Source organism: Lissotriton vulgaris, chromosome 5 (genome assembly GCF_964263255.1).
Source record: "Lissotriton vulgaris chromosome 5, aLisVul1.2, whole genome shotgun sequence".
NCBI classification, from domain to species: Eukaryota; Metazoa; Chordata; class Amphibia; order Caudata; family Salamandridae; genus Lissotriton; species Lissotriton vulgaris.
This window is the reverse complement of record NC_141693.1, coordinates 1,635,681,479-1,635,695,178: the sequence shown is the minus strand read 5'-3', so window position 1 is coordinate 1,635,695,178 and position 13,700 is coordinate 1,635,681,479. Positions and strand designations below refer to the sequence as shown.

At 42.5% G+C, this 13,700-nt stretch overlaps 1 protein-coding gene across 1 annotated transcript in view; it reads right to left on the bottom strand.

Moving 5' to 3' along the window:
• Positions 1 to 13,700, bottom strand: part of SCN4A (sodium voltage-gated channel alpha subunit 4) — a 1,232,571-nt gene that overhangs the window by 673,718 nt on the left and 545,153 nt on the right. Inside the window, exon 4 of the mRNA XM_086923780.1 lies at positions 11,315 to 11,405. Within this exon, the coding sequence (XP_086779906.1) occupies positions 11,315 to 11,405 (91 nt within the window). The remainder of the gene's footprint in view (positions 1 to 11,314; positions 11,406 to 13,700) is intronic.

The window sequence follows — 13,700 nt, the reverse complement described above, 5'->3', positions numbered from 1 at the left end:
GGGAGAGTGCTGGGCTGGACTCCCGCCCACATCCCCTGCCCTTCCAGCACTTCCACAGGCTATGGATCTGCACTCAACATACCTTGCTGTAGAGTTGGTGGGCGTTCGGCCCACATACTCTAATAAGGAATACACGGACACAGTTGGTATGGGTTGATAACTGTCCCAGAGCATGTGCGCTCGGCCTCTTTTATTGTAAGGTCACCTGATTGTTGACGCCCGTGGCGGGTGGGTGTTCAGTGTAACTCAACAGGCAAAAACACTAGAATGTATCCAGCTGGATGCTACATCCCTCCCAAACTTTAATGAAGGTCCAAACAAATGTAGTCTGAACCTGTGGGAGAGAATACAATTTGCACACAAAACATAACACAATAATGACGACTCCCACATAGTCTCTTTCGCTGCTGGTCAACCGCTGACGATGGTGTAATTACCTCCAGGATGACTAGATCTCCTTGGCAAGGTCAGGGTGCTCTGTGGATGTAGTCTTTTCTTGGACTTGCAACCTGGAAGTGGGATCTACAGTCTCTCTCTTCCTGTTACAAATCCAGTGAAACTGCAGATGAATGATGGTGGATTCGTTATGTGTTATTTCCACTCATCGGATGACCCAGAGGCCCTTTTCTGCCAGGCTTCCACTGGACCGGTGGACTGCCGCCTTGTCGCTCCAACTGTGTTGGAGGAATCGCTACGATTCCTCTCTCCCTGTCTGAAGCTTCACCTGAAAAGGGTGTTGTTGGCACTTGTTCCTTTGCATGCTACCTTTGTTCTCCCAGGATTTCCAGAGCGAGCTTCAACAGTCCATCTCTCGTGTTGGGACCCGCTGCCACCGGTGTCCCAGAGACCTCTGCCCCTTGGATTTCCACGGTCCTGTATCCGTTCCATCCCAGAGGTGGTTGTTACCAATGGACCAGCATGCTCGCCTCCGTCGTCACCGGGTGATCTAAGGACTCGCAAGTAGATGTGTGCTCCCAGTGATCTTGATGTTCTCCAGGTAATGTGTCTGGATGTTCATGCACCTTTTTACTTTCCTCTTTGGGTGTTCCCCTTCTGGTGTGTGAGTTGACTCGTCACACAACTCTTCACTTTTCTCCTATGCCTTTCTTCCTTCGCCATGGCTTCTTGCCACTCGAGTTCTGTCTTCTCTTTCCTTTCTTTGCGACGCAGTCTGGTCTTCTCTCATGCTTGTTCGCTCTAACCAGGCTTCTCTGTGTAGCGTGCACTCCACACGTTTCCCCCTGGTCTTGTCCAAGCACTAGTACACTGTCTTCACTTCGCTCTGTGACTGGACCTGTTGTCTCGACCTTCTCTAGCTTGATTACTTCTGACTTTTAGTTGATGTTGTTAGACTTCTCTTCCATCTCTTCCTGGTCCTCTTCACAGATCTCCCCTTGGTCCTCTTCATGGACATCTCCTCAGTCATTCTGTTCACGGATGTCTTCTCCGTCCTTCTTGTTGGACCTCTTGTCAGATCTCTTCTTTCTCTGACCTCTTCGCAGGTCACTATGCCCTCTGATCTTTTGTAGGTCATCGTTCTCCTTGCAGCCATCTGCCAGGTCGGCTTCTTCCTGCTTGCGACCAAATTGGCAGGCCGGCTTCTTCCTCCTTGTGACCATCTGGTAGGTCGGCTTCTTCCTCCTTGTGACCAACTGGCTGGTCGGTTTCTTCCTCCTTGCGACCATCTGGCAGGCCGACTTCTTCCAGTTTAGGTAAAGGTCTATAGCCAAGTCAATCAAACATTTGACAAAAAACACACTAAATTCGATGTTCAAAAATTATAAATTAAAGATTTGGATCCCACACAGATCAAACTTATCACACATAAATGATAGAAAATATATTCATTTTTATTAGTTAATATCTTTTTAGAGTTATAGGATTGCTATGAGTGATACATTTCTATTTCTAACTCGTACTATACATATATGTGCAAATTTGATCTCACAAACTGATATTTTTATATACAAACATTCATATATACATCTCTGAAATATTAAAAACAGCCACAAAAACCAAGGACAAGTTTAGATGGAGGCAATGCGGTAGATAAGAACTACGCGCGTTTCGGCATGTGGGCCTTCATCAGGTTACCGTCTATTGCACTGAAACTAAAATAGGATATCACATACTCTTGTAGTGTGTACTTGAAATAGTGAGGTCTGATCACAATAGAAAGGATACACCAACCAGAACAATGAAGGGAATTAGGCCACCTCGATTAGGTAGCTAGTTAAAAATGCAGATGGGCATTAATGGTGTCCTCGTGGTTAGAGATGATCCCCGGGACTTGATGATGGAACTACCAGCAAAAGTTGTAACCCTATATCCAAGGTCGGTATGCAAGCGCGATAATGGCAACTTGTTCTGAGTACGCCAGACAACACCTCAAAATTTGGCTGTAACAGACCGCAGTGCGCCTCGCAGGGTGATACCTTTGTGTTGATGAAAAATCACAATACAGGGGGTTCTGTCAGCGTGCGCCTCGAAATGGGCTGTGTTAAAACGCCGTTTGTTACGTAGGGTGATACCTGAGTGTAAATGAAAAAATGCAGTACTCTGGGATGCTCTCAGCGTGGGCCAGACACTGCCTCAAAATGAGCTGTATCAAAATCGCCGTGCGCCACATGGGAAATTACCTGTGTTGATCAGACATCACACTACAGGGGGTTCTGTCAGCGTACGCCTCAAAATCGGCTGTATCAAAATGCCATTTGTCACGTAAAGTGATACCTGGATATAAAAGAAAAATCACAGTGATTGGGGGTTCTGTCAGCGTGGACCAAGAGGCTGTGGTTCAGGTGACTGCCATAGGTCTTCCTCCTTGCGACCAAACTGGCAGGTCGGCTTCTTCCTCCTTGCGACCGTTTGGCAGGTCGGCTTCGTTCTCCTTGCAACCAACTGTCTGGTCGACTTCTTCCTCCTTGTCAGGTATTCTTGCTTCTGGTGGTCTGCACAACCACTCCTCCTTCTCTCCGCAGTCGTATTGTTTTGGCGTGCTACTGATTGCGCCCTTCCGTTGCTTCATGGGACACGCTTGCTGTTCAGTCTTTCATTCGTTGAGCTATAGCCGCCGTACCTGTGCTGCTGCGCACTTGCCTGGTGCTGGGTTCCTGAATCACCCTTGTGTTTCTGGTGGTGCTCCTGCCTCTTCCTGTTGCTGCAGAGACAACCTGTGGCCACCAGGTACCGCTGCACTCTCTGTCTCAGTTCGGTTTGATGCTACTTCTTCTTCCTGTATCTTTGGAGGCAAACACTTTTCAGCAGGGGTGTCTCTTTCTCAGTCAACCCCTTTCTGGGGTCACAGCAGCCAGGCACTGTCTCTGTGCAAACTCTGTGCTCTCCTGTCACTCTGTCCCTATTGTGCATTCGTGTACTCCTGACGCTTCCCTGCGCCCCCTTCACACAGTGCCTTAGGTGCTTGCCTTGCTGTCAACTCGGGTTGCACTTTTCCTTATTTGTTTACTTGATGTACCTCCTTGCTATCAGGGCAGCTTCCCTGCAGACACCCTATCATGGGGATTACTGCTGTTTTCCTTCTTTGCTGCTGGCACTGTTCCTGGTCCTCGTGGGCTGCATGTTGTGCACGATCCCGCAACCGGCCACCAGATGGCAGTGCTGCTGCATTTACAAGTCCCCGTCTCTGCCAATCTGTATTGCTGCATGGCCATGTGTATGGAGATGGCGCTGCCTTATCTTGCTCCACAGGGACTCCGGTGCCTGGATCTCAGCTGCTCCTAGACACTTTCCCCACACGTTGCACAATAGGTGCCTTCCTCTTTTTTCCTCAGTGGGTGTCTTTGGCAAGTTACCTGTGCACTTGTGATTGGGGTCCGTATCTGCTGCCACTTGACTATTGGCCTGCAACGCTCCGGTCGGCCCGAGCAGCTCCACTCACGCTGCGGGCCTCACCTTGCTGACCTTTTCCTCTGCTTGATTTTATTTTTTTTCCACCGACTGCCCAGGTGTCATACGTGTACACACACCCCCGGGGACTTCTTGGCCGCAGTCCTTTCTCGCCTTCTAGGCTATGTGGGGGACTCGCGTCGCAACGTGTGGGCTCCTCTTTATTCACTTATTTCTGACAGCCCATGTCACTGAGCGCCGCCTGGGCCGACCTTCTCTTGGTGTTGGTTGGCCAGGCCTCGGCAGCTCTAAACTTGCTGCGGGCCTTTTTCTCACACACTAATGTTACTCACCTGAATAGTACAGGGAGTGTACCTCACCTCTCCTGGAACCCAGCTCAGGAAAAAGGAGGCTCTATTAGCGCCTAACTCACTTCTGTAGGAGTTTTGCAGCAGCTCGGAGTACTTGAAGCTCCGTTATAGACCCCCGGTTCTTTTGTTGTTAGGACACTAGGCAGTTAGGCACGACCGGAGGATTCCGCTTTGACGCAGTGAATCAGTTTCATTTGTAGAGCCTTCCCGCTCCTTGCAGCCAGCAATTTCTCCTCCCGGCTGCGCAGGGTGAGCTGGTGTCGCTCTGCTCGGCCGCAGGCCGGATGCTGCCTTTTTGCTCTTCCACCCCGCCGCTGCAGCATCACATTTCACACGCTGCGTGGGGGTGGGGAGGTGTTGGCGCTATTCTCAGGGTTGCTCACTAATGTCTCTGCGCTATGGGCACAGTTCAGTTCACCTGTTGTCTCAGATGCTGGGTGGGCTCCCGCTGGCCTCCTCACATTCAGGGCACTTCTCTTGTAGTCCACAGCACCTCGACCATTCACCGGGCTCGCCGCCTGCCTGGCGGGTCGTTGCGGGCGATGCGGGTGGGCTATGATCGGCTCGCTCTTCTCCCCGGGACACTGTAGTGCATAGCCCTTCCTTTATGTCCTTTGTTACATGCTTACTATTAATGGAATCATTCATTAAAGTTCTATGTTCCATATGTTGCATCATTGTAGAGAGTGTATCTTCAAACATGTTTATGTTTGAAGATGCATCTCTCGTGGGGCTGCTTTCCAGTTAGGATCACAGCTGTTAGGAAGGTCATTCAGCAGTTGGTCCGACTTGAAAGCAGCAGCACTCCCGTGTAATGCTGATATAAGGATTAAACCTACATTTGGAATATCTTCAGTTTCTGCCTTTTTTCTTTTCTGGATTCTCGATTTCAGATACTTTACATTTGGCGACTGGATTTTTTAAATTTTTCGGCATTTCACCAACCTCCTTTAATATACACGCATAAAGAGTCTGACCTTACCGGAGGTTTGATTTTGTTACTGCTGCACAAATTCACAGAGGATCCCTCATTCTTCTACGAGAAAAATCCGAGCAGGATTTGCAGAGTTAAGCATTTTCGTCCAGTTTCTACAATTTGGTGATCCCGCAGGTCTCTCAACAACGCGAGAGCAGAACGTGATGATGTCATCATACGACAATGGCGGCCATATTGAAGGTATTCACGGCAAATTTTGACAGGTCAACATCCTAGTTTTTAGAAATACCACGGCGCGCACAGCGTGCTTCTCAAGTAAACCCAGTTACATGCTGTGCACCTGTTTTCGCCGCAATCACTCTCTTTTAGCGATTTGAAATAAAATGGAAGGATCATTTGACTGTTTTGCCACAAGCTTTCAAATGGTATGTACTTTTGAATAATATATAAGATATTTCAGGGATCACAGGGATCATTTATAAAAAGGTTGAAAGGAAATACAATTCATTTCTAGTGAAATTTTCGATGGAATTTAAGGAAGATTATATTTTCAATTCAAAAAGGAATTAAATTTAATATTTATTAAAAAGAGAAATAATAGAAGAAACATAAGGAACATTTTAAATACATTTTGAAGAAGGTATTCTTTATTTCTTTAACTTTCAAATGTAAAATAGATTTATACTATGGCAAACAATCAACAAATAATTCACTTGAACCATTTTCTTCCTGTTAATGGTAAACCCGTTGAACCATGCAAGATATGGTTTCGGAGCTTCGAAAATCATTTGGTTGCCATTGATGCAGAGAAATATTCTGCGAAAAGGAAATTAGCATTATTACATAGTCATCTAGGAAGAGCTGACAGGCAGATTTTTGATAATTTGCCAACAACAATTCCTTCACCTGGGAGAGGAGAAGGATGGAATGTTTATACTGATGCTATCCAAAGACTAAACAACAAAATTTTGAAGCAACCAAATGTCATGCTTGAGCGTTTTAACTTTACAAAAAGAAAGCAAAATCCTGAGGAAAGTGTAGAAGATTTTATTTCAGTTCTAAGAAACATGTCAGCGGAATGTAATTTTGGAGCTTATTTGAATACCTATATTAGGGATCAATTTGTGTTTGGGTGTTATCATAAAAAGATACAGGAGCGTATCTTGAGCTGCAGGGATCCCACATTATCTGAAGTATTTGACAGGGCAAAGAGCATCGAAAGAAGCATTATTTTGTCGAAAAGTATTGTCAATGATAATGTTTCACCTGTTAATTTAGTTCAGAATGAAATGTCTGTTAAAGCTGTTTCTTTTAAAAATAGGTTTAGCAAACCACAACAAAGGAAATCTAACACATTTTATCTTAGATGTGGTTCTAGATCACATCTCAGTAATAGCCCCATTTGCATTGCATTTCGAAAGAAATGCGCAAATTGTCAAAAAATAGGACATTTTAGTACTGTTTGTAGAGCTAAACGCAATGTCCATGTTAGTTCTATTGCAACACATGAATGTGATTTTCAAGATAATGATGTGTCAGGCTTTGATGTTGTTCCACTTGAATCTTCAGTACAGAATCTCAACATTAATACCAAAGAACTATCCTCAGTTTTTCCTGAGGTAAAGGAGATTTTGGCTATTGATTCTGGTGAGAACCTAACAGGTCATGAACGTGCAATGGAGCCTCCTTGTATAGCTTTGATTGGTGAAAATATAGTTGATATGATGGCTGAATCAGGTGCTCCAGTCACCATCATTTCTGATGACCTGTTTGACAAATTATGGGTTTCTTCCACTACCCTTTCTAAAGTTGACATTATTCCCAAAGCATATGGGGGTAAAGACATTGATATGCTTGGCTTCTTTATGTCAAAAATATCTTGTCTTGGTAGAACCACTTACACCAAAGTTTATGTGGCAATTAACGGTAAAAACAAAGTAGGGTGGCAGGACTTTGCAAAGATGGGTTTGAAACTTGTTCCTGGGTCAAAGAATCCTGTACAACTTAATGATACTGAAATCTCATCGATAGGTGACGGAAAAGATTTATTAATTGATTACATTATTAGGCAATTTCTAGAAGTTTTCAATGCAAAGATAGGTAAAAATAAAAAAGGTGAACATCTAATTAAACTTAAACCAGGTGCCATATCTGTCTCTCATAAATTAAGATCCACTCCCCTTAGTGTAAGAGACGACCTGAAGAAGCTTTTGGAGAAAATGGTTTCTGAAAATATAATTGAATCTACTGATTCTTCACAATGGGTTAGTCCTTATGTAATCGTATGGAAGAAAGATTCCACTATTCGCCTCATTGCGGATCTTCGATCCCTCAATCAAAACATCCTTATTGATTGCCACCCTCTTTGCAAAATTCAAGATCTTTTAACTGGTATTGATGGTTCAAAATGTTTCACATTGCTTGATTTGCACAGCACTTATCATCAGATTCCCCTTTCTCCACAGTCTACTGATTTGACAACCTTTATTACCCCATTTTGAGCCTAGAAATATTTAAGGTTGCCATTCGGATTAGCTTTAGCCGCAAGCGTATTCCAAAAATGTATGGTCTCTTTACTTAGTAACATCAAACGTGTTCAGGCCTACCAAGATGATGTCTTGATTTTCTCGAATACAGAAGAGGAACATGTCAAAACGCTGAAGGAAGTTCTTTAACGTTTCAGAGATGTAGGAATTACTCTAGGGCAACACAACTGTAAGTTTTTTTAAATCAGAAGTAGATTATCTTAGTCATTCCATTCCATCAAATGGGATCAAGCCCAAATTCTCACTCTCGAAGGCCATCTCAAATGTTCAGGTACCTATTGATAAGGATGCTTTAAAATCCTTCCAGGGCATGACCGAATATTATTCCAGGTTTATCCAGGGATACTCCAAAATTGTGCAGCACCTACGTGACCTTCTAAAGAAAAAGTTGAAATTTGTTTGGTCTGATGTTGTGGATAATTCTTTCAAATTAATATAGAAATCAATTATTTGTCACCAGCCTTGTCTTCTTTTACTCCCGGGGTAAAATATACTATTTCTGTGGATGCAAGCCAATTGGGTTTGGGTGCTGTTTTATGCCAATGGTTTGGTGCCAATGAAAGAACCATAAGTTTTGCATCGAGATCCCTTTCTTCTGCAGAGAAGATTTATAGTACCATTGAGAGGGAAGAGCTCGCATGCTCATGAGCTGTTGAGAAATTTAAGAGTTACATATGGGGTTCACACTTCATTTTGTTAAGTGATCACAAACCGCTGCTACACCTACTTAACGGCAATGGAACTGGTAAGGCCTCAGCAGGATTGGTACGCATACTTTCCAGGCTACACGAGTTCAACTTTACCATTTGTCACATTTCAGGTGGGCTTAATGTCAGAGCAGACTGTCTCTCTAGGCTTCCACTTAAAGAAAATTGTACTGATACAAACTTTAATGAGGTTGAGTGTGTTGTGGCTTCAATTAATGATTCTATTTCTGTATTTCCTCTTTTGACACAGCATGATTGGCTAAAAGCATATGAGAATGATAAAATTTTTCAAGCTGTTAAAAACATGATTATTTGTGATTTGCCTAAAGAGCGTTCATTACCTGCTTCACTAAAATCTTATGCCCGGGTCTCACAGGATCTTTCCATTGTTAACGATGTCTTAATGCGTGGAGATCAGTGTATTCCCCCTTCTTCAATTTGCTTGAAGTTGGTTGAATCTGCACATGAGGGTCATCTAGGTATAGGAAGTACCTCAAGGAAACTTAAGGAACCCTTTTGGTGGCCTGCCTTAGATAAGGATGTTACCCTCTGGATAGATAAATGTGATTCTTGTTTGTTATCAGATAAACATTGGAAGATCAGCAAACCTCCTCTTCATCCTGTATCTGTGCCTGAAGAAGCATGGCCTAAGATCGCAGTTGATTTTGCAGGCCCATTTGATCTCCTGTGAAACAATGAACATTATATCATCGCACTCATTGACTATCATTCAAAATGGGTTGATTTTGAATTCTGTGATTCTCCTAATTCATGTGCTGGTATTAAGGATTTTGACAGAGTCTTTCAATCAGAAGGTGTCCCAAAGGAAATAGTCACAGATAATGAATCACATTTCTGTTCTTTGTCAATGCAGGATTATTTTAAGAGTCATGATATCAAACATCTAAAAGTAGCTCTTTATTCTCCTTCTTCCAATGGAGTTATTGAGAGGATGAATAGATTCTTAAAAGAAGGTATCCAGACAGGTTTGGCATGCAATCTACCTGTTGAGCTGTTTTTGAAAAAGACAATTTGGTCATATTTAGTCACACCACACTCTACAACAGGGATTTCTCCTTTCAGACTCATTAAGAAGAGAAATCCTAATGGCATTATTTGCCCTAATTGGTTAAAAGTTCTCAAGAAAGACAATTCATCTTGCGTTGCTTGTCAAGACAAAGTATTCTTAAAAATAATGTTTTGATGAAACAAAGTTTACAAAAGAAGTATTTTAACACATCATCCGCCTCAATCATGAAGGACTTTCAAATAGGTGATTGGGTGATGTTCCAAAATCCAAATAAGGTTAAAAAGGGCCTATCAAAATTCTCTTCGCCTGTTCAAGTTATTAAAACTTCAAAAGGTTCACTTTTCCTTGAAAGGAAAGGGTGGTGGAGTAATGGAGCAGTTGTCAAAATTTCTACTGAATAAGCAAAAAGAATACTTACGTACAAGTCTTCTTCAAGTGATTCTGATTGTTCACATTGGCATTAGGGTCTGCATCTGACAACGTTTCCATTCCTGTCTTACCTTCTACTTCTTGTTCATCTACTGCTTTGCAATCCACCCCTGTTACTCATCAGATTACTTCTTCTTCAAACGCAATGTCTGAATCACATAAGACTTATCGAAACTGTTCTATTCCCACCAGGTTCAAAGATTATTATATGTCTTAACAAACCTTTTTTTTTTAGGTTTTCTGTTCCTGTTATAGGAAGAGAGATGATGTAGTGTATATTCTTTCCTTTATGTCCTTTGTTATATGCTTACTATCAATGGAATCATTCCTTAAAGTTCTATGTTCCATATGTTGCATCGTTGTAGAGAGTGTATCTTCAAACATGTTTATGTTTGAAGATGCATCTCTCGTGGGGCTGCTTTCCAGTTAGGATCACAGCTGTTGGGAAGGTCATTCAGCAGTTGGTCCGACTTGAAAGCAGCAGCACTCCCGTGTAATGCTAATATAAGGATTAAACCTACACTTGCAATATCTCCAGTTTCTGCCTTTTTTTTCTGGATTTATAATTCGATTTTGGATACTTTACAGACACTTTACACTCCCCCATGGGTTAGCAGGTGCCTATGCACAGAGGCCGATTTACTAACAGGTACACAAGGTGTGGGTGGACTCCCGGTCACCTCGTCTTTACCCTGGGGCCTTGCACACGCCCCGTATGCTTTCATGCACATTCTGCGCTGTCTTCTGGGGGGCCCTCGACAAGGGCAGCTCTCTACCCCTTTTCCACAGCTGCTGGGCTGCTGCACGCACGGGCACAGCCCCCTCGTCACCAATATTGGTGGGCGCTAGGCCCACATGCTCTAATAAGGAATACATGGACACAGTTGGTATGGGTAGATAACTGGCCCAGAGCACGTGCGCTCGGCTCCTTTTATTGTCAGGGTCACCTGACTGTCACGCCTGTGATGGGTGGGTGTTTAGTGTGACTCAACAGGCAAAAACACTAGAATGTATCCAGCCGGATACTACACTTGCCTCTGGTCTCTGGGCCCAGAATTATCAGGTCAAGAGATACTGGGATATCTGTAGCGGTCCATAGTGGTCTCCTACCTGGATTTAACAATCTGAAAGAAATACCACCACTCGCAATGAGGACCTGGGAGAATGCATTTTTTTAAGGGAATTTAATACCGTAAACACTACTTCACAGCTATATCGTTTATTCATGAACATAATAGAAATGCAAAATCATGGGCTCTATAATCTGTGGCCTCTGCTAATTCTTCCTATAATCTGTGGTTTATCTTTGTAAACTCTTTTGGGTTCTTGATCCCTAATGAATGTCAGGTCATAATAATTTTTGGTTTATCTTAATGTTGCGTGACTAGAACATAGCATAAAACCGTTTCCTATTTTTGTGCATGCACATTTTTTTGATGAATACTTACTCGACGTTTTTTGCCCAAGGCGGTGAATCACTCAACGTCATAAACACGCAATTTGCTAGAATTGTAATCATGATAAACAAGCTGAATAATGTAAAACAAAGTTAAGGTAAACGGTTGTTGTGGTATGTAGAGCAGGTGCAGAGAAAAACGCACAGAGAGCATATAAACAATATACACACATTAAAATGCAAGCACAGTACATTCCAGTCTACTGGAACAGCAAAAACAAATATATAATTTATAGGAAGGCTGATCTGCACAGAGATGATGTGGGACTTGTATTCTCCACAAAGGTTGTCACTGCTTCCTGTGATAGAAACAGAAGAAAGGTAGATAATAATACCTCAAATGAAAGAAGGTAGAAAGAGAGTGAGACAGAGATGAGTGCTTGTTAAAGAGACAGAGGAGAGTCAGGCGTGGTGAACCCCCGCATTAGCAGGTACAGTGGGAGTGGGGTTCTTTGTGGATTCAGTTTTCAGTTCAGTTTCAAGCACTTTATTTTGGTCAGAAACCTTAAAAGCAACTTATTCAATTTACAAATACAAACCTAAATATATGGATAATATATAAGATATTTAAAAAATTCAGACCAGACAACATATCAGTAAGACATTTAGAACAATTTTACATACATAAGAAAAAACAGATATAAAACAGGATAAAGTGCTTTAGTGAGTACAGTCAGACAAACTTCAATAGGCTCATCCTAAAAAATGACTTAATATTCGAAAACTCAAAAGTGCTTCTTGTTTTAAGGAACTGACCTTGCATATAATATTTAAAAAATGGGACTAACAACAACCTTTATTAGATCTATTAAGAATAAGTTTGAGTTCTTCTAGCCTCGAATAAAATAATATAATCTCACAGTTATTATTTTCTTAAAGTGCATTATTAGGTACATTTGAACAAGCACTACTGTAATTTCTGTAATAAAAACACCCTCCTCCCTTATTGCTCCTTCCAACCAGATTGGTCTGGCAAGGATCCTATATCAGGCCTAGCTAGTTGGAATCAAATAATATAAATGCCTGTGTCATATAAATTCAATGGGAGCTAGAAAGGATCAAATGGAACAGGCCAGGCATGCTCAAGGTGTTTTGCTTTGAAAATACAACTTGGGATGTGGTATCCGACCTACAAATTCTCAATGTGACCCAATGTTGACGGGCTCCAAGGGTGTGACACACCGCTGCAATCCAATTTTTGCGCTGCCTGGAATACTTTGTGCAGAAGTATAAGAAGCTTTCTTCAGTTTCTTCCGCTTCACCACACACTGGGCATAATTTATTTCCTTCTGTTGGCCCTTTCCACCTAGCAGTAACATTTGCAAGTGGAAGGAAACCTATCATAAATCATATTTAAAGGGATTTATTTTTTAGGGAGGCTTGATGTCATCCATATACGGCTCACACAAAGAAATTGGGGGCATATTATCAAGCCCCAGTAATAATTATCGCTGAGCTCGCTTAGCGCGCTTTTAATTATCACCGGCTATCGCTGGAATATATCGCCAAGCTAGTGCTCTCTCATCAACGTTTAGCGCTATTGCGATAAATATTCCAGCGATAGCGGGGTTTTCCATGGAACATCGCTGGCTTTCTAGCGAAGTTCCATGGAAAACCGTGATAAGCTTGATGATAGGCCCTGGGGCCTTAGCCCCACAATCCACCTTCCATGTTAGGTATGCCTTAGTCAGAAATTTAACAGACGTTAAATTCCTGAGTTAAGGCAGAGTTAGCGCGATTTAAATTATCGCTACACCTCGTTGTTAATATCGCTATATTTTCCCATGTTGTTTTCACAGCCACGCTTACTTTGCATCTAATTACCGATGCAAGGCGAGGTGTGTGAAAAATGGGAGCTAAGTCAAGGAAACACGCGCTAGCGTGTCCTTGTAAATAATGCAATATAATTATCGCCACTTTGCGCCCGAAAAACGGACGCAAAAGCGGTGATAATTGTATCGCCGGCCCTTGAAAATATGCCCCTTGGTTTTATCTCCAAAAATCTATCTCTTAATGACCATGCATTTATTGAATGAATCACTTTCCTCTCCTCATTCTCCCAAAAGATACATTTCACAATTATAATGGAAGTTGTAACAGAAGCTGGATTAATTCAGAAAGTAATCAATTCCGGGGACGCTACTGACTGCTTTAAATACTTTATCCATAGTAGTATCTCCACTCCCTTTTGTCTATCCAGAATAACTCTAAAACATACCCTATACGGTTCCAGCTCAGTGGTCAACCAGATTCTCAACCAGTACAAAATTGGTTTAAGTCTTACTTTGGGAATCATAGATTGCATACCCAAGTCTTGTTTGAAAACTAGTGGGGTGCATTTGGGGGGGGGGTTGGGGTCAGGTGGGAGGGTTTAAGTG